Below are 21,263 nucleotides of genomic sequence, written 5' to 3'. Positions count from 1 at the left end.
GCTCTGCATCTGTAGCTTGGTAATATGTTTATGTGTGAGAGTGAGTCATTTAAGGCAGGGATCGGCAACCTTTCAGAAGTGGTGTGCCGCGTCTTCATTTATTCACTCTAATTTAAGGTTTTGCGTGCCAGTAATACATTTTAATGTTTTTAGATGGTCTCTCTCTCTAAGTCTATATTATATAACTAAACTATTGTATGTAAAGTAAACAAGGTTTTTAAAATGTTTAAGAAGCTTCATTTAAAATTTAAATTAAAATGCAGATCTTATCAGTTTAGTGCAGTGGTTCTTAACCTGGGGTGCATGCACCACCTGGGAGTGCGAGATGCCTTTTCTGGGGGTGCGAGACATGCCAGATTTTTTTTAGGAGGTAAATCATTGAAAACACAAATTAAGCAGAGGCACATAAGTACAACTACTTTGTTTCATCCAACCTATGTATTTATTAACATTATACATTTTTAAACGATTACTGTACTATACAAAGTTTTTAAGTTTTCAAGTTTTTAAGCTAATTGTAGTGTAATTTTTGATAAGGGGTGTCATAAATATAAAGGGAAGGGTAAACACCTTTAAAATCCCTCCTGGCCAGAGGAAAAACCCTTTCACATATAAAGGATTAAGAAGCTAGGATAACCTTGCTGGCACCTGACCACAATGACGAATGAGGAGACAAGATACTTTCAAAGCTGGAGTGGGGGAAAAAGAAAGGTCTGGGTCTGTCTGTGTGATGCTTTTGCCAGGGACAGAACAGGAATGGAGTCTTAGAATTTAATAAGTAATCTAGCTAGATATGCGTTAGATTATGATTTCATTAAATGGCTGAAAAAATAAGCTGTGCTGAATGGAATGGATATTCCTGTCTTTGTGTCTTTTTGTAACTTAAGGTTTTGCCTAGAGGGATTCTCTATGTTTTGAATCTAATTAGCCTGTAAGGTATTTACCATCCTGATTTTACAGAGGTGATTTTTTTTTACTTTTTCTTCTATTAAAATTCTTCTTGTAAGAAACTGAATGCTTTTTCATTGTTCTTAAGATCCAAGGGTTTGGGTCTGTGGTCACCTATGCAAATTGGTGAGGATTTTTATCAAACCTTCCCCAGGAAGGGGGGTGCAAGGTTTTGGTGAGGATTTTGGGGGGAAAGATGTTTCCAAACGACTCTTTCCCAATAATAAACCTGGTTAGACATTTGGTGGTGGCAGCGAAAGTCCAAGGGCAAAAGGTAAAATAGTTTGTACCTTGGGGAAGTTTTAACCTAAGCTGGTAAAAGTAAGCTTAGGAGGTTTTCATGCAGGTCCCCACATCTGTACCCTAGAGTTCAGAGTGGGGAAGGAACCTTGAAAAGGGGTGCGAGAACATATTTTGAGAACCAAAGGGGTGCAGGCTGCAGTACAGGTTAAGAACCACTGGTTTAGTGTGATCCTTGCCCTTGCTTTTCCTTGCTGAGTTTTCCAATGTCTGGCACATATTTGGATACTTTAAGCTGCACACAGGCTTCTGAGTGATCAGTTGTTAACCGGCTCCGAGAGGGACAGAGGACAGATTTCATCTGTGAAAATGCCTGTTCACACAGGTATGTGGATCCAAATGCTGAAAGCACTGCAAATGCAATTTTCTTCAAACAGTTAAATTTCACTGGCAGGGACATCCAACAGGTCAGAATAGAGGCCCCATGATCTCTCTTGGTAGCTTCAAGTGCACTCCACAGATCTACAAACTTTGCCCACAATTCTGAGCTTTTTAACTGAATGAGCTGCATTTCAAAATCTTCAACACTCATCTACTGAAACACAGACAATCCAAGTCGCTTTCGTTGAACTTTTCAGGTTTAATTAGAAAAGAAAACATTGGGCCAAATTGCTGGAAATCTTGAAATCTGTCAGAAAATTCAGATTCCGGTTCTTGCATGTACATTCCAATCTCATCGACTCTGACAGTGCCACGTGTCGATAGCTCTTTTATGTGTTGGGAGTAGCAGAAAGTAGAAGTTTGACTATCCCGAGGAAAAGCTGCTAGTTTTACAAGAAATGCCTTCCAAGCTTCATAAAGATCCAGAACCGTTTCCCTGTACCCTGGAGACAGAGGTTGAGTTCATTTAGGTGAGCGGTGATGTCAGTTAGAAACATGAGTTTACACAGCCATTTGTCATCATCCAGTTCGGGGTAGTTTTGTTCTTTTTCCGACAAAAAGGCCTTGATTGCATCAAAACAGTTTACAAAGTGCACCAAAACCTTGCCACGACTTAGCCACTGAATGTTGCTGTGAAATGGAATGGTGTCCAGTGAAGAGCACTGTCCAGCTCATCTAGCAGTGCTTGAAATGGTCTGTGCATCAAAGCAGATAGAGCAACAAGGAAATTCACAATTCACACCACTGTATTCATCACATTATTAAGCTCTGAATTAGAAATTTTAGCACACAGGTTTTCTTGATGGATGATACAGTGAAATTTGACTGTCAGACGGCCAATTTGATCTTCAAGTAACTTTACAAATCCCTTCTGTTTTCTGACCACGGCAGGAGCACCATCTGTTGTCACACAAAATATTTTTCTGATGTCAACTCCTCGTTCTTCAAAATGGTTTACAAAACTTTCCACTATATCTTCCCCCTTTGTTGTGCCATACAGGGGTTTTAGGCAACAAAGTTCCTCTCGAATTTCATCAGAAGCACAATATCTTGCAACAACTGCCAAACGTGGAATGTCGTTTATACCCATACTCTCATCAACTGCAAAGCTAAACACTGCTGTGTCTTTTAATGCAGTCGTCTGCTTTTCCTTTAATGTTTTCTGCCATTTCGCGTATGCGTCTCTCAACTGTTCTGACAGAGACAGGCAGTTCTTTTATTCTTGATATGATCATATCTTTATTTGGCAAATCGTTGAACAAAATCTCAGAACTGCTGGGAAAAACATTTTATATATTCCCCATCTGTAAACGGCTTTCCTTTTTTTGCAGTGCACTGTGCAATCTTGTAACTTCCTTCTGTAGCTTGATTTTTACTTGCACTTAAGCTTTTAAAAACACTGCTTTGCTTCTCATATCCTGCTGCTGCCTTCTTGATCGATTCAGTCTTGTCTGCTTCATCAACAAAGGTTTACTCGTGCTTCGTTTCAAAATGTCGTCAAACGCTTGATGTGCGACAAACAACACTTTCACAACAGAAAGCACAAATAGTATGGTCCTTCTTTTGAATATATCCAAATGTGTCTGTCCAAGAAGGCTGAAATGAATGAACATCTAACTTTGCTTTCTTAGGACCCTCCATTTTGTCAAATGTTCCCCTCAACTGTCAGTGGGGAAAAAAATGGCGACAGAGGACACGCAGAAGGTCAAACATGGTCTGATATAAGCAGCAAACCAAGACTTACAAATTTTTCCAAGCCATTGGGATATTTTTAAGATGGAGGTGCTGAGCTGTGCCCCCTCTTGCCCTTGTCTGCATTCCTCACTGCCCCAGGCTGGGGCCAGTGGGCCACAGCTGGGGGCGGCTGCAGAGCATTGGGCCTAGGCCAGGAGCAGAGCCCTGGGCTGGCTGTCAGTACCCCAGGCCAGCAGGAGGGCTGAGCAGGGCCGGAGGCCCAGCTCCCAGCTGGCAGGGGGCCGGGCAGCTGGAACCCCAGACCAGCAGCGAGGTGTGCGGGGCCGGTGGCTGAGACCCCGGCTGGCAAGGGGCTGGCGGCCGGAGCTCCAGACCATCAGCTGGCTGAGCAGGGCCAGCAGAAAGAACCCAGAACCCCAGAGCAGCTCACCTGCTGCTGGTCTGGGGTTCCGTTGGCCGGCTCCTGCCAGCTGGGGTCCCAGCTGCTGGCCCCCCTCAGCCAGCTGCTGGCCCCCCTCAGCCCGCTGCCGGCCTGGGGTTCTGTTCACCCAGGCAGGCAGCGGGCTGAGCAGGGCCGGCGGCCGGGACCCCGGCTGGTAGCAGCGTGTCAGTAAAAATTGGCTCACGTGCCGCCGGTTGCCAACCCCTGATTTAAGGACTTCCCACTCTCTTTAGCCCAGTGAAGGAACGTGTTTTGTATATAGGGAAGCATGTAAAATCATACACAACAATGCCAATATATTTTCTCTCTTCAGTCAAGATCTATTATATTTTGACTCATGACAAAAGAGAAGCATTAAGGATTCATTTATAAATGGCAATAATGTCATCAGAATGCAGTGGCTATTTAGAAGAGCTGGCGTCACTAAATGTTTATCTTGACAAATGCAATTCTCAACTTTGGCACTAGGTGGCACTCTTGTAAATAATGCCACGTTTATACTATTTGATTATGACAAGCTGTTATTCTTAGGTGCTCTATTTATCTGTTTCTTTTCCTCCAGCACTGCCCCATTAACTTGTTTAGATTACATTTGTGCTTTAATTGATCTGACCCACTGTGTTTTGCTCTGGAAATCTGAGCAAAGAGCCTGAAGAGAGGGTGTGTATATTATCTTTTAAGGTGGGACAGGACTTCCCTGAATATTTTGGTGTTTACATTGTAGAATATGAATCCTTGTTTAACTTTTTATTTATATTCAATCCTGTGGTATTTAACTCCTCACTTGCTCTCTGGCCATTTGCTGCACATGTGGGATTTCTTTATATCTAAGTTGTTCCTATAGTTTTAAGCGAGGAAGTTATTCTTCACTTTCTTTTTTAAAAAGCTCTTAGCACTGGCACAGTGCCTTTTAGTATGATAAGAAGTGATCCCTTCATAGACTGTTGGTAAAGCACTTTGAAATCGTTTTGCTGCTCTTTATTGCAGTCTGGACATGCACAACAACCCCCAATGAAAGAAAAGCACAGTTGGAGCTGGGCTCGTCTTCCAGAGAAGTTGGACTCCTTTTTATATGCTTTCTACTGAGGTACCACAGACATTATTTTTATCAGGAATTGCATCCTGAACTGGGCAAAACCTTTTGTTTGAAGTGCTTTTTGGCAAAAAATGCAGATTCAGCAACACAAAAACATACAGTGAATTCACATTGGATTTGCTGAATTGTTTCATTCAATTGGAAAACAAAACAAAAAACCAAAAACCTTAAATGTTTTGTTTCAACATTTTGGAGATGAAACATTTCAGTTTTTTGGTTTGACAGAACTTTTCAAAGTGTCATTTGTTTTAAATAAAATTAATCAACGTATTTTTAAAAATGCTTGAAATCAAACGGAAATATTTCATTTTGGCTAGGACTCCAGACAATTTTTTTTCAACTGTTCAATTTGCAGAAAATTTAAAAAACAAACACCCCACCCCCATTTTTTGGTTAGACCTGAAACTCCCCCTCCACCTCCCCGAATTACAGAACAGAAAAATCCATTATTCACACATCGCTAATATTGCAAACATTTCTGGCCAGATTGTAATTTGGGGTTAAATTTTTAGGCAGTGGCAAGGATTTGACCATGCAACTTCCACTGATGTCATTAGGATCTGCACAGTTTAGAGGTCAGGCACCATACTAACAATTTACCTCATTGTTAATAATATGTAACACATATTCAACAAGACTGTTTTTATGCAGAGTTGTATTTGAATAGTTTTTGAATGCTAAATTGCACAATCTCCTTTGTATTACTGGAGAAATTATACTGCCAGAGACATTTTACTTCCCTGCAAAGCCACAGCAACAGCTCAGTAAACTCATGACAGGAGATAGTCAGGCCCATTATTTCCAGTTACACAGCATATCACTTCAAATACAAAACAGTTAGATGTTCTTTATTTGGGGCCTGATCAATCCCCATTGCTGTCAATGGGACTTGGACTGTGCCCATAGCCACTGACTTTTGTTTTTGCTAGTGGATGCTCCTCTCCTCCCCCACCCACCGTGTGAGCAGCAGGCTCAATGGGAAGAGGTTGAGTGGGAGCGGGGCCTTGGGGCAGAGCATGGGCGGAGTGGGGGTGCAGGACCATGGTCCAGGTGCCAGGGCCCACAAAAGATTAATCTGGGCCTGCGGGTGCTGAGCACCCCTTTTTTTTTTGGTAGGTGCTTGAGCCCTGAAGCACACAGATAATACCCACAAGTGACCTGGGCTCCATGCTGCAGAAAAAAGCAAACTCCCCTCACCTCAAAGTCACCACCAATCTGACCTGGGGAAAATTTTCTTCCTGGCCCCCATATACAGCGATCAGTTAGACCCTGAGCATGTGAGCAATTTAATACAAATTAATCTGCATCTAACCAAAAACAGGTTCCCATTGCAGCTTTGTGGTGTATCTCAAATATAACTATAAATACATACAAGGAAACAAAAAAGCAAATCTTTTAAATGGTCTCATTTGAGAGGTCATAAAAGGGAACCAAAAGGAGAACTTGGCTACTAAAAAGCTTTTTTTTTTTTTTTTTAAAAGAGATTACAGAACAATAGCTTTCCTCTTCAAATTAGCTGTCAGATACCCTTGCAACACATATATAATTATAGAAGCACAATGCTGTCGTTACTTTAATGTTTATTTGTTTGCAAGGAGTAGCCACAGTAGCTGGCCATATCTGTTCTGATTTTTCACAGGAGACAGAGTCAGTTTACTTTGAGTGGGAATATTTATCCCTTTTACATAATTTCTAAGATACTAATTTTAATGGCTTACCCCTGACTGGTCGAGGCCTAAAGTACATCATTCTACAGGATTGGTAGACAAGTGAGGGCCAAAATTGTACAAAAGATAACAGGCTGCCTTGTATACACTACCCTCCCACCTATGAGTCAGCCCCAACCCCAAAATCCAGAAGGGTGGGGTCTAGGATCAAAGGGTGGGGTCTAGGATCTGGTTACAAGTTTGGTGCTTTGGTCATTGGTACAAATTAAAAGTGTAACAAGACATTTAAGGGGAAGAGGAAAGTATTTTGCATGCTACCAATACACACTGCTAGGCACCCAGGAAACATCTGTTCTCTCTCGTGATTCATACTATTCACTCCCTCACCCTCGTATTCTGCCCTGACACCAAGTGGTGGGACCTACTGCCACCTGAAAAGGGTGAGGAACCCTGGTGGGCCAGTCTGTACTCCACTCTGGTCCCAATACCTATTGGAGATATAAGCTGGTGGCTCCTTCATGGAGCCATAAGCATTGGTGCGTACCCGGCACGGTTCACAAACTCCACCAACCCCTCTTCTTTCTGCAATGAGAGGGAGACCCTGGCGCGTATCTAGGTGGAGTGTGTCAGATTGCAGCCCCTCTGGCAGCTCCACCAGAACCTCTTTCTGAGGTTCTGGCTGCACTTTTCCCTGCACCTCCTGATCTATGCACACCCCATCCACAGCCCCACAAAATCATGGGACCTCCTTGTCCACTTCCTCCTGGTGCGGGACAGGACAACCATCCATCATACCAGGAGGAGCAAGCTGGATGGGGGCGGTGGGTGAACTGCAAGTGTCAGGCCTGCTTATGTTCCCTTGTACAGTCACGCCTCTGGGCTGTGTCCACTGACTCTCTAGATGCCTTTGAGGAGCAGTGGATGCTGTCGGGGGCTCTCTGCTTGATGTCCCCTTCTGGTTCTTGCCCTGTCAGTCCCATCTCCATTTTCTCATTTGTTGTCCTCCCTAATTGCATATGGCCCAGCTTCACTGGGCCCCTCCTCACAGCTAAGGGGGAGGACCTTTATATATGGGAGAGCTTAGGCTTGCCATCTCCCAGACCTACAGTAGGTTTGCACTGCTAAGTGTGCAAAGGTAGCCAAGTTGGGTGGCCTGGAGACAAGAGAGAAAGAGTCAGGGGAATCCAAGTAGAAGGTAAGTAGTATATTCTGAGAAGCCATTGAGCCAGGAAGTGCTGAGGAACATTGCAGCTCAGTGTCTGAGAGAAAGGGGAAGGAGAAAGGAAGAGGAAGTTGGAGTCTTTGTTCCTGCCTCTTTGCCAGCCACTGCTTCCTGTCCTGAGGGAGTCTGGAGGAAGGTGGAGACTCTGCTTCCTGTTCAAAGGGGCCATTTGTGTGTGGGAGGAAGATAAGATGGAGATACCTTTCTGCTGCCTGCTGTATCCTGTTCTTGAGGGAATGTGAGGTGGGATGGAATCAGAACTGCTCAGCTGTGTCATGTGCCTTCTATTCCTAACAACCAACAGAGATTCTCCTTTAAATCAGGATATTATGATAAATAGCTTCCCAATAGGGGATTGTGATGTGGTGTGCTCCCCACACTGACCCTACAAGAGCTGAATAGGGTCAGGTGGGCTCAATCAGCTAATTATGCTGCAAACAGGGCAGCTTTAGGCTGGAGGCAGCTAATTACACAGGAACAGGCAGGGCCTATCAAGCCAGGTAGCTGGTTACAGACTTGGCTGTTGGGAAAGGCTGTAGGAAGGTAGCTAGTTGTCACTCACTCATTCTGTGAAGAGGCTTCTTGGAGCTGATACACCCAGTGAGTGAAGGGGAGCCAAAATGGTTGGAAGTAGTTTAGGAAAGGAGCAGTGAGGGCAGACAGAGAAAGCCCAAGGCTGCTGAGCTGAGGGTCCCTGGACTGGTACCTAGAAAAGAGAGTGGACCTGGGTTTTCCTACAAGCCGCCAAGGGTGTGGTATGGAACTGAGGCAGTGAGTGGGAAGACTGCCTATGATTGCTGATGGACTGGACCTTGAAAGGGGAATGCTGAGTGACCTAGACAGAGGGCTAAGTCATGAAGGAGACACTGAGGGTCCTGGAGTGAAAGGAGCTGTAGACCAGAGTCAGAGTGAGGGCGTGCAAACCATGGACAGGGGCGTCAACCTTGAGAGCTAATGCCCAGAGGAGGAGGCCCTAGCCCAGAGGTGAATGGTGCACCCTGTGACAGGAATACTGTAGTATGATTGTGTGTTGGAATTTTGGGACCTCCACTTTCAGGAAGTGCATGATAAGGTAGAGCAGTGTATGTGGAGGAAGGAATAAAGACTGAATTTTGCACTGACTTGGCTGCCTCTCTCTGTTTATGCTCAGACACTGAACACAAGAGGGAGTGGCCCATGGATAGTTCTGAATGAAGCAGGTAATCTGTCAATTTTATACTGGAACACTAAAATCTGTTTTATATACTTCTTTCTCTTAGACCAGATATATATGCAGCCTTAATCTTCCTTTTTATTTTGCAGCTTCTGGAGCTCCAGGGCCTCTTAAATCATCTGTCACTGTAAGCCAGCATGGAGCCCTTTTCGTGTCCTGCTTTCCCTTGCAGTTTTTTGAGGAGTGGCTTCTTGTCTTCCCTGACCCCATCAAAGCACTGCTGAGTGGTGAGGATGCACCAATATTTTCTTCACTACTGTAGTGCAGGCTCCATTGAACCAGTAGGGGAAAGAAGGAGCTAGGCTGCTTTGGATTCATGTTTGATCAGATATGTCTCATGTTGTGTTTAAGCATATATGAGCTGAGAGGCATTTAAGCTGCATAACTGCTCCTCAGACTTCCTTTTTTTAAAAATACTCTTCAACTACTTTTGTGGCAGCATATTATCTCTAAGCTTTTATATGAATTGTAGGGGCACCACCTAATGGTAAATATTAAATGGTACAACTCCAAATTGTGCTTACTTACGTCCTAACACACACTGCTGCAAACTAACCTTCGGGATCATCCCATCACAAATGAACACTCAACTCTGGTGGACGCTTTGCTTGTGAACATTAATATTTGTACAGGGCACAGGTGAGCAAGGCACTTTGCATACAAATATAAAATTACAGGGCCTTCCACTAGAAGTTTCCCTGGCAAAGACATTTCTGATCAAGTCCCAGCCTCTCCAGATAAACATGGACTTGAACTGTTAAAATGGATGATCTCTGGTGGCACGGTCACCCAGCAGAAAAGATCAATTCATTTTTATGGGGTAAAATATTCTTCCACTTAATGCCAGAGAAAAGCAGGTAGTTGAGTCAATGAGGGGAGAGTGAAAAATGTGAGTATTTCCAATCATGCCTACCAGCAGGGGTGGCTTCAGTTCGGTGATTCATTTTGTTATTGCCTGGGCTACTGTGGCCAAATGTAAACATTAGCAGAATATATTTGTATTTATTTTGGCACTTATATGGCCCTTGCCGTAGTTGTATCAAAAGCCTCGTAATCATTTAATGGATCTTATCCACAAAGTATCCCTGTAGTATTATCCCCATTTTACAAGTGGGGAACTGAGGCACAGGGTGGATTATTGACTTGATTTGTGGAAGGTGACATGAAGTCTGCGGCTGGGCCAGGATGTGAGCTCAGATTTCTTGAGGCCAAGTCCAGGATTCTATCCACTAAACCATTTTTCTTCCCCTGAAAAATTTGGGTTCTGCAAAGCTTTTGATCCTTATTAAATGCTTATTTATATCCTATGAACTTGTCGGCCCAATCAGGAGATTTCCCTTCTCAGTGACTGTCACCTTTGCCCTTCCCACAACAATGCTGGGACATCAGGGATGGACACCACCAACAGTCTGAATTTGATTGCCGAAACAGCCGTGTGTGTGTGTCTAGGGGTGGGCTTCATGTGTCACACCCATGAGGTTTAAGGGGTGGTGTAGTGGAGCGGTCACCCCACTCCAGTTAGAAAGGGGTTAAAAGCAGCCAAGGGAGGCTGCTTGGGTAGTCAGCCACAGGTGTGGCTGACCCAATTAGGGCACAGCTGGTCCTGATGAAAGCGCAGGCTGAGAGAGTGAGAAATACTCTTGCTCCAGCTGAGGATCTGAGAGGACCAGGCTTCCTGGGAGAGTAAGCAGGTACCTGAGGCAAGGCAGGGCTGGACTGGACTGGACTGGGGAAGGGCAGACAGAGCTGAGGACCTTTGACCTTGTGGGTCCTCAAGCTGAGGCCTTGCTAAAGGCCAGGAGAGGTACTAGAGCTGCAGGGAGGCAGCTGGGACTAGAAAGGCAGCAGGTCCAACCCCCTTGCTGGTGATGACTGGCCATTACACACAGCAGTTTGCCCCTGAGAGAAGGGGCTAGATGACAACTGGCAATAGCCACTGAGGCAAGGTGGGTATAGGAGGTTGGGGTTCCCTTGGGAGGGGAGACCCAGAGTGTGGGGGCACTGCTGTTGGGCAGCACCCAAAGATAAGGGGCACCAGGGTCCAGGAGGGACGTGGGGCCTGAAGTGCTACAAGTGGTGGAGATCAGGAGAAAGCAGCAACTGGTAGGGAGACACCAGCCAGCAGGAGGTCTCCGAGGCTGGAATCAAGCTAATTCCCGGATGATCAGCAGGAGGTGCCGCGCTGGTGAGTCAGTGAACTGCTACAGGTGGGAACATTCTCAAAAGGTGCTCAAGGCCTGCGTTAAACATTCCCTAACACACCACATCATGCCTCAGAGTGGCATATAATAACTCTTCTAAGAACAGACATAATGCTTCACAATATCTTATTATAGAGACTCTTTGTTTCTGGGCTGCTCTGGTCAGTGATCATCCTCATTATCTTTTGCCGTCAGTTGGAGTCCGTGGTGGCTCAGCCTCTCTGTCTGATCTTGAAGACACCCACATTTATTTCCCCACAGAAAATGCAATTGTTCACAGTTGACGGGAACATTTAAATGTCAAAGCTTACATCTCTATCTGGTTTCAGAGTAGCAGCCATGTTAGTCTGTATCCATAAAAAGAAAGAGTAGTTGTGGCACCTTAGAGACTATCAAATTTACTAGAGCATAAGCTTTTGTGAGCTACAGCTCACTTCATCGGATGCATACAGTTGAAAATATAGTAGGGAGGTGTTATATACACAGAGAACATGAAACAATGGGTGTTACCATACAGACTGTAAGGTGAGCTATTACCAGCAGGAGAGCAGGGGTGGGGGAGGGAACCTTTTTGTAGTGATGATCAAGGTGGGCCATTTCCAGCAGTTTACAAGAACAGTAGGAGGGGAAATAGTTTTACTTTGTGTAATGACCCATCCACTCCCAGTCTCTGTCTGAGAGGTTGGAGCAAATGCGGTTGTATCGTACTGCTTGGCTGTAGACAATGGATTGTCAAGAATTATAACATTCAAAAACCAGTCGGAGAACACTTCGATCTCTTTGGTCACTCGATTACAGACCTAAAAGTGGCAATTCCTCAACAAAAAACTTCAAAAACAGACTCAGAGACTGCTGAATAGGAATTAATTTGCAAAATGGATACAATTAACTTAGGCTTGAATAAAGACTGGGAGTGGATGGGTCATTACACAAAGTAAAACTATTTCCCCTCCTACTGTTCTTGTAAACTGCTGGAAATGGCCCACCTTGATCATCACTACAAAAAGGTTCCCTCCCCCACCCCCGCTCTCCTGCTGGTAATAGCTCACCTTACCTGATCACTCTCCTTACAGCCTGAATGGTAACACCCATTGTTTCATGTTCTCTGTGTAAATAAAATCTCCCTACTATATTTTCAACTGTATGCATCCAATGAAGTGAGCTGTAGCTCACGAAAGCTTATGCTCTAATAAATTTGTTAGTCTCTAAGGTGCCACAAGTACTCCTTTTTCTTTTTGTGGATACAGACTAATAAATTTATTTGAGCATAAGCTTTTGTGAGCTACAGCTCACTTCATCGGATGCATTTGGTTGTCTTTGCATATCAGAGGTTTGGATCAGATATTACTTTCTCAGTAACCTCCTCCTCACATCCTAAGAGCCTGCTCCAAAGCCCATTTAAGTCAGTGGATAGACTGACTCTACTGGGCCCTAAAAGCAACACACACGTACACGTACAGGAGTGTCTGTTGCAGATGATAACACCTGCTGCAGAAAGGTTCAGAACTTCCTTTATACAAAAAGAGCATTTTCTTCTCATCCATTAACAAGTCTTTGTAATGCTGCAGTCTGTCAGAGCTGGTTTCGCACACATCTGATTTTTGCAGCAAAAGTAACTAAATCATTGTTTAAATTATCACAGGAGGGCAAAGAATAAACAGAGTTCGAATGGGATTTTAGATCAGTGTTGTGTGTTTTTTGTTTAATAGCTATCAATAAATGGATGCAGCAAAAGACAAGTGAACAGAATAATATATCAGCAGAAGGTGGATTGCATGCACAGTATTTGCTTTCTAATCCCATGGAAAAAACACGCACTTTTGTTTGTATAGGTGATATCTGCCATTTTGCTGGATGTTTTGTTCTGCAGGGCAATGTCCAATTCCAAGTAGATATTTTTTCTTCCCATAGGAGAATTCATTTTATTCTATTTCATTTTTTTTTTGCATTTTGTTTACTATGTAAAGTAAATTTTGCTTATAAATGGGAAATGTGAACTTCTCTGTAATGTATTACATATACTACCATGTACCAGATTATGGACGGTGGCGTGCATAGGCACATGACAAAGAACCTACAGTGGAATAATGGGATGGAAGTTGGTCAGTTCTGTTCTGTCCTTCCTGGGGAAAAAACATCTTCTGCAGGTTCTGTGTAGCAGGAGCTGGAAAAGGATTGAGACATACGGGCTTTAGAGAGTAATCTAGGAGTCAGCAAATGGCTTACATATTTGTGTAGACCCTGCACTACTTAACTGACAATGGGCTCTAGGCATAGCCATTCCTATAAACTATTCCTAATTGTAGGGCTACTCTTCCACAACAAGGACGACATCAGTGGTGCTTTAGCTGTGTGTGTGTGTGTGTGTGTGTACATACTATTTGGGGTTCTATTATGCCTTTACTTGATGGCAGCCAGAATTTTGCTCCTTATTTGGAAATTTAACGTACTTTCTTTTGAATTACATCTAGATTTTTAGTTGACGTTTATTGGCAAATTGTAATTGACATATTAAACACAAAAGCAAACCCTTTCTTTCTACAGCTAGCTGTGGTTTTTCTGTGCGGGAGAGAGGCAGTAGAATAGGATGAACCTTTACATGGGAGCGTGCAACACTTGTGCTCACTAGAGCTGTGCTTCATTTGGGCTCTATTATGGAAGAGTAATTTTGTTGGCAGGGAGAGCCAGGCATACAGCCAGTAACTGGGGCTGCTGACCAAAGTGTCCCGTAATGGATGGTGCAGCTGCTGAAGACTGTAACGATGCCCATAGGTTGTAGCTGTGGAGCGGCTACCGCAGCTACTCGGCAGCCGTGATGGTGATGGTGATGGAAGGGTGGTGGTGGAGCAGATGGAATCCCAACTCCAGAGTCCTGAGAACTTCTCTGTGCGCAGTCTATTGGCTCAGAATTCACTCCACAGGAAGTCATGTAAACTTTTTCCAAACATCTTTCCAATAATAGTTCAAACTACATTATCCATTGACATAAATACATACAGATATTTAGGGCCAGGGTTTCAGAAGAGCTCAGCACATGCGAATGGGGCAGATTTTCAAAAGACTTCAGCTCCCCGTTAAGCACCAAGACAAAGGTCTGATTTTCAAAAGTGCTGAGTAATTAATATGCTGAGCTCCCTTGAAAAAACTAGCCTTGAATGAATAACTGATATTTATTGATTTTTTTTTTTAAATAAAAATAGTAGCTTCCTCCTTAGCAGTATTGGCTCTCATCAATGACATTGCCTATCTTTAAAGTGGGGAGGGGGGGGGCAACATTTTCTGTCTAAACTGTTTTTTTTACAGAAAATTGAGTTTTTGATCGAACAAAAAGCCGACTTTTTGTCAAATGAACACATGAAAACCCAAACAATTTTGATGCTTGGCTGAAAAATGTTGGTTTGTAAATGCCAGCATGGTGCCTCTTGGGATTTGTTGTTTGGATGCCTCATGTCCCCATCTGCCTCTCTTGACTGGGTTCTCCAGCCAGACCTCGGCTCTTCTTATGCAGGTAGAGTTCAGAGATCTGATGTGTGCAACTTGGTCTCCAGAGAGTTGAGTATGAGTTTTTGTATATTACAGATCCGCCACTACTGATACATTAGAGAAATGGTAGACAACAGTCTTGTCTTTTCAATCAAAGACACAGTGGCACAGTAATGTCTGGGAGAAGCAAGGTGAGAACAAGTATTAATGTATCATCCCCTTTATTTTCAGCATGATTACATTTTTTTTTCTTACTGCTAACAGAAGAGAAGGCCTACCTGGTATGAAACCAGAAAATGCACAGTTCTTCTCCCCCAAGACCCATGCTTTCACAATAGGAACAAATTATACACACACACACGTGCTTAGACTTCAAGTGTCCTACGCATGTTCATTCCCGTAAATGGCATTTCCACAAAATGGCTGGCTACTGATTTTCTTTGAAATGGCTGAGTGACCATGGGCCTGTGCTTGCACACACGCAGTGCTATTAAATGTTACAGAATGCATAGGGTATTTGAAATTATTTTATTAAAAGATGTATACAGGTATATTACAAAGGCCTAAAATAGATCGAATTTAGACTTATTCACTTAAAGACATTAATAGATGGCATAAGTTTACACAAGGTTATCTTATATGGAGAGAGAAAAGCAAGAAAGCAAACACTTTAGGAACAGTTGTACCTTACACTTGGATACTAGGCAAACGTGTGCTTTAAATTGACTTCAAAGGTGGTCAGTGATATTAAATTAATCCATGACTTTTAATTGAAGGGAGACAGCATGGCTAGGATAGGGGGTTGGGGGCCAGGAGACCTGGGTTCTTATTTGCAGCTCTGCCTCTGACTTACTGGCTTCAGTTAAGTTATTGCAGATTTACACTGCTGTAACTGAGAGCAGGGTTTGGCTCTACGGGTTAAGTCATATCCCTGAGCTTGTGACCATGGAGAGATTCTTGGCAGTGCACCCATGCTGGTCTGCTGCACAATGTGGGGCAGGATTCTGTGGGGCTAAGCAGCGGGAAACAGCAACACAAGTATCCATTGCTACATGGATCTACCTTTTTTTCCTGGCCCTCCCCATAGAAACTACCACTGCCCAGCCCTAAGGCTTTCTGCTCCAATGGGAATTTGCCCTTGTTGTGCATTTGAGAAGAGTCAATTAAGAGGCAACAGCTAGAATTTAAGCTACAAACAGTCACTTGAGTGAAAAGACAAAATAGCACTATTTTAAAATCAGGGTGCTGCAGTGGTGTTATAAACCAGTTTGTGTCACTGTACTAACACTTCCCCTTTTGTCCTGGGAGCAGAAACAAGTCCTGGTGCCCCTTCAGCGATATTAAAGGGGGGCTAGATGCTTTGTGGATAAGCGCTTCAGAACTCTCCACAACAGAACGTTTTAGGAGAAATTCAAATATCCTACCTGCTCCAGAGGGGCAACTCAAAGATTTTGCACATTTCAAAATAGGGTGACCAGAGAGCAACTGTGAAAAATCGGGACGTGGGGTGGAGGGTAATAGGCACCTATATAAGACAAAGCCCCAAATATCGGGACTGTCCTTATAAAATCAGGACATCTGGTCACCCTATTTCAAAACGTCCTTGACTTTTAAGACGGCATAAGTGGCTCTATATTTTTGACAAGGAGAAAGTTCTAGGGGATTGGACCACTTAGTTTCCCAATTCCTCCCAGTGACTTCAGCACTCTTAAGAGTTCTGGATAGATATGGGAACTTTCAGCCTGACCTGACCCCCCTCTTCACCAATTGGCTGGATCTGAAGGAACAAAAGGGTGATCTGTGGAACCAACAGTATCTTTGAGATCACCCCTCTACTTCCTTCAAAGCTGTGGAGCAGCAGCAATGAAATGCTAAATTCTCATTGCCTATAGTACAGAAGATGGCACCCTGATTCCCTTTTGAACTCACCGTGGTAGGTGGAAATATTTACAGGGAGGGGAGATCGTTCTCCTTTAGAGAAGGAAACCGAGAGAGAGTTTAATAAGCTCCATATAGGAAATGACTTTTTAATTGGTTTGAAAGCCTGCAACATTCCCATGCTGCTCTTAGTAAAGTACATAAATACTGTGTATACGCCAGTTACTCGTAATGGAAATAATAGCAACCAACCCTAAACCTCCGCCTTATCATTTCCCCATAACAGGCTGTTACTTGGGTGGTTAGTTTGTTTTCCTTACAGAGACTCTATCCCAGAGCATAGTTTCATTTTCTACTTAGGCTCAAATGCCTTTTATATCCTGCTTGGTTCTAACTGAATCCATCTGTTTGTGTGACTAAGTGGTACACTTGCATTTCCATGTAGTATGGTAACAGCTGATAGCAGGATGCCTCAACAGAGAATATCCCCATTCCTATGCGGATTCTACCAAGATAGTTCTTGGTCCTATTGGAGCCTCCTGATGTTTAAGTGTTGATCTAGTCTAGCCACCCCTTCAGCTCATAATAATTACCCATAGATTAAGCGATATTCTAACAAATGGAAAACAGGCTTTCAGGGTGGGATCCACAAAACTGAGACACCCAACTCCCATTTTTGGGTGCCACTGTGATCCACAAAACTCCTGCTTGGCTGCCGCATAACCCAATCAGCTCCCAAACTCTCTCAGTGCCCAAGTTTTTGCAATAAAATTTCCCTAGGTGCTTATGTTTCAGTTCCTGAGCATGCACACTGCTTCCTCACTCTGGGTGCCTGGGCACCTGTCTAAGCCCCAGTGTGATCCACGAGCCAGGGGAAAGGCTGCTAAGTCGTGTGCAGGGCCCAATCCAGTAGGAGTGCTCAGAGGCTGCCTAACTTAATGCAGTAGCAACCATCCCTCTTAGAACCTTTATCCCAATGGTTAGGGTACTCACCCAGAGTACAGAAGACCCCCAGTTCAAATCCCCCAGACCTGATGAGGAGAAGGGATTTGAACAGGGATCTGCCACCTCCCGTGTGAGTGCCCTCACCACTGGGCTATAGAGACATTCTAACTGTTTTGGGGGCCAATTAATATTTAATTATTCAATTACTTAATTAAAGTGGAACAGCTTCAATAGGAGAGATTGAGGAGTACCCACATCAGAACATCCCATAGCTTAGTGGGTAGAGCAGTCTCCTAAGAGATGGATGGCACCTATTCAAATTCCTTCTCCTCATCAGGAAGGTGGGAACTTGAAGCAGGAGTCTCTCACATTTTAGGTGAGTTCTAATCACTGGGCTAAGGGTTATAAGGGATGTCCTCCTCTTCCTTGCTCCCCACCCCCAGCTGTGGAGTTAGACAGCCTCTGAGCATGTCTACTGGATCAGGCCCTGCGTGTGCCTATTTCCCCCTAGTTTGTGGACCACTAGCAGAGACAGGTGCCTCCCTGCAGCCCAGACTTACATTCCTATCTCTTTGAGAGGGGTGGGGCTTAGCACACATACCTCATCACCATCTCCCATTGGCTAGTTTAAGCAGAGAGCTGCCTAGTATCCTGACTTGTGTGGATCACACTTCAAGGTGCTTAGTTCTCTCCATTCACTGTATAGCGAGCCTAGGTACTTAACTCAGGCTTCGTGGATTGCAGTGTTGTTCCTGTGATTGTATAGGCACCTAAACGTTAGGTGTTGCAACTTTCCTGGATCACAAAGCCTAAGAACCTTTTGTGGATCTGGGCCTTAAGAGGATAAAAATGGGAAGACAGCTTACATGCAAAGGAAACGCAAATTAATAAAAACAAAACATTCTGGATAACATACATATATACATTTTTAACGATGACAAATTAGTTTTTATAAATTGGTAAGTTACAGATTAAAGTTACAAGAAAAATTTAGATATTGCCCTTTTTAAGAAAAATAGGATTTATTTTTCAGTTTGACACATTGTATATGTGTTTATTGCCAATGTGCAACAGCTTCTCTTTTAAAAGTCCACATCAATGGAAAGTTTAATACAATTTCCTTTCTGTGTTATAATATAACTCGCAAGGAAAGTCCTCTGGTCTGACTCCTAGGCAGCTATCCCAGACTTAACGATATAGTATTTATTATCTATATTTTCTTTTGGCTCTGTTTTCTTTTTGCAGTTCAGAATGCAAAAAATTTTCAGCAATTAAAAAATCACAGCTGTTTCAAGAAACCATTAGTTAAACAAAATCAATAACCAAATCCAGTATGTTCGGAGCAATACAGGAAAAAAAAGAATGGCTAGGTTAAGGAAGTATTATCATTTCAGAAATGCTAGCTTAGTCCTTTGCCATTTTGAGAGCTGTTGACATTTGCTTTCCATTTCCAGTAAAGACACAGAAGTTAACATTTGTATTAGGATGTCTTGATTTGCTGTGCTTTCATCTTCATGTACCTCTAGAAAAGAACAGGACATTGATAGTTAGTGCCTGTAATGTTGCATTACTTCTCTTTTAAAAAAAAAAAAAGGCACTGTAGTAAACAAACTCAAAACAGAAGTTAAATGGATCTTTAACTTTTATGCAACTTACAAGTGTAAATTTTCAATATGATGAGCTGGGGTTTAGCAGTATGAGGCTCATTAATAGTGGTGATGGTTGTATGACTAACACGCTGTGCACTATGCTGAAGATTTACCCTGAGGAGTCAAAGTAGTTGTGGCTCAGTGAAATTGGTACAGTACTTTCCAGAATGGTATTGTAGTATCTGCTGATACTGATAAGTTGACACTGATATTGTTCTCACAAATTCAGGAACTGGCATTGCTTATACCTTTAGAATGTCTGTGGATAAACTGTGGCATTAATTTAGAAGAGTAAAAGTTGTAATGGTATTGCTATCAGACATTCCTGTGTGCTACAAAGGGTAACGCTAATGCAGCCAGGCTTCTTTGTGATTGTCTTGGTGATGAAAGTGTAGTTTTGGTGCAATATTAAAATATCCCTTGATTGTAAGAGTCAGAAAAGTTCTTCCAGACATACAAATGTGCAGTTTATATGCTACGTGCATATCATCATTATAATCCACAGAGATCCTGAGCACCCATGGGGTAACTAGCATCTCAGCAAGGGGCACTGGCTGCCAGCTCAAGGAAAGAGGGCTATGGGTAGAAAAAGTACTCTTGGAGAGGGAGAACTTCTAGAGACATTTTTACTGCATCCCCCCTGCATGATCATTTTCACAGAGACTCTCACACAATTACAATTTTTCAAGGCAACTTTCTACTCTTGTAAACTTGATAAGCAGTTCTCACTGTGGTAGGATGCCAATGGTGCGGTGTAAATTATGAGGTTAGCTGTTTGCATTGTGTTTTCATAGAGAGAGGGACTGACTGAGGTACTGAACATGGGTAACAGAACAGTCAACCATTCCTGAGTCTCAGAGGTTTTGTTTCAAAAAGGTATGTGCAGTGGTAAGGCCTGCCTGGGCTATGCAAAAATTATGCCACCTCAGTTAATATAACACATAATCATGGTGATTCTCTGGTGAGGTCTCTCTTTTAGATGCTGCAAATGTTTCAGCATGTTCATTCATTATCAGTAATAATGTACTCTACCAACTGTTAATGACTAGTAGGGACATGCTGAGTCAGTGCAGGCTCTCACAAGCCTAGCGTTGAAATGATTGGGAAATGTACAGATATCCACTGCTCTTTGGCAGTCAGCGCAGCAGAAATTTGTGGCATAATAATGCCTGGTGTGTGTGTGTGTGTGTGTGAGAGAGAGAGAGAGAGAGAGAGTGAGTGTATATGAGAAACCGAGTTGGAATGAATGTGTGTTTTTTCTTCATTTCAGGTGAAGATTCTATGGAAGTCATAACAGCTTTCTCCACTTAGACGAGATACGAGGTGTGAACCTTCACCAGTTGAAAGCTTTGTTAACTTTAGCCTGTTACTGCCAGTTTCCCAGTTTTGTGTGTGGCAGAATGATGTGACAGTTTGTCATAGATATTCAGATTCACTCTAAGCAATACCGAGGGTGCATGAGCAGTTTGGATGAAAGGTTGGGTTTTATTAGACAATTCTTTTTATGGACCCATTCAGGTCCTCCACTAGCCACTGATGTCAGATTGTGTTCTGTGGTTGTTTACCCAAGGGGGGTGGGTGAGAGCAACTTCCTCAAAATGGTTCTCATGTTTTTATTTTGATTCTTTTTGGGGTTCTGCAATGTATGTGATGTGCAATGCCTAATATCTTGAGGAAATGGCCACTTTTATCTGGAATTTTCCAGACTATTGTTAACTTAAAGATTGCATCTTTTCAACTTGATTGGCCCAGATGGTTGGAGTCCCAGTCGTTCTTCGCACCTGGCTTTGCTTGAAGACCTCAAAGGGAGGTTTGTAAGGTGAAGCGAATGAAGGTCAAGACAGAAGGTGGTCAGTGTTCAAGCATGAAAAGAGAGAGAGCCGAGAGAGTGCAACATTCACGCTTTATTCCTTTCTCCATATGTACTGTCCTCTCTCATCAAGCAGTTTCTTCAAGTCAAAGCCTTGTAGGGTATGTTTACGCTTGGAGCTGGGGGTGTGATTCCTGGCTTGAGGAGAAAATACTTGTGCAAGGTCTCATGCACTAAAAATAGAATGTAGCCATGGCAGCGCAAGCTGCAGGACAGGCTAATCACCTCGCGTGCCCATCTGAGATCCTTGATACGTACTTGAGTGGCTAGGCC

The 21,263-nt window shown here is 43.3% G+C and overlaps 1 protein-coding gene and 1 long non-coding RNA gene across 3 annotated transcripts in view; one reads left to right on the top strand and one right to left on the bottom strand.

Moving 5' to 3' along the window:
* Positions 1-4,758: 4,758 nt before the first annotated feature.
* On the top strand, positions 4,759-20,567 carry LOC140907620 (uncharacterized). The gene is made up of 6 exons (XR_012157553.1): positions 4,759-4,853; positions 8,902-8,950; positions 9,054-9,191; positions 14,745-14,839; positions 19,915-19,996; positions 20,391-20,567. It is a non-coding gene; the product is annotated as an uncharacterized lncRNA (long non-coding RNA).
* HEPACAM2 (HEPACAM family member 2) overlaps positions 18,906-21,263 on the bottom strand; it is a 30,748-nt gene continuing 28,390 nt past the window's right edge. For both annotated transcript variants that reach the window (XM_073333951.1, XM_073333953.1), the window contains one exon: positions 18,906-18,993. In XM_073333951.1, coding sequence (XP_073190052.1) covers positions 18,984-18,993 — 10 coding nt within the window. In that variant the 3' untranslated portion in view covers positions 18,906-18,983. The remainder of the gene's footprint in view (positions 18,994-21,263) is intronic.

Source organism: Lepidochelys kempii, chromosome 2 (assembly GCF_965140265.1).
Source record: "Lepidochelys kempii isolate rLepKem1 chromosome 2, rLepKem1.hap2, whole genome shotgun sequence".
NCBI lineage: Eukaryota > Metazoa > Chordata > Testudines > Cheloniidae > Lepidochelys > Lepidochelys kempii.
Note: the sequence above shows the minus strand (reverse complement) of the source record. Positions and strands in the feature narration are given on the sequence as shown.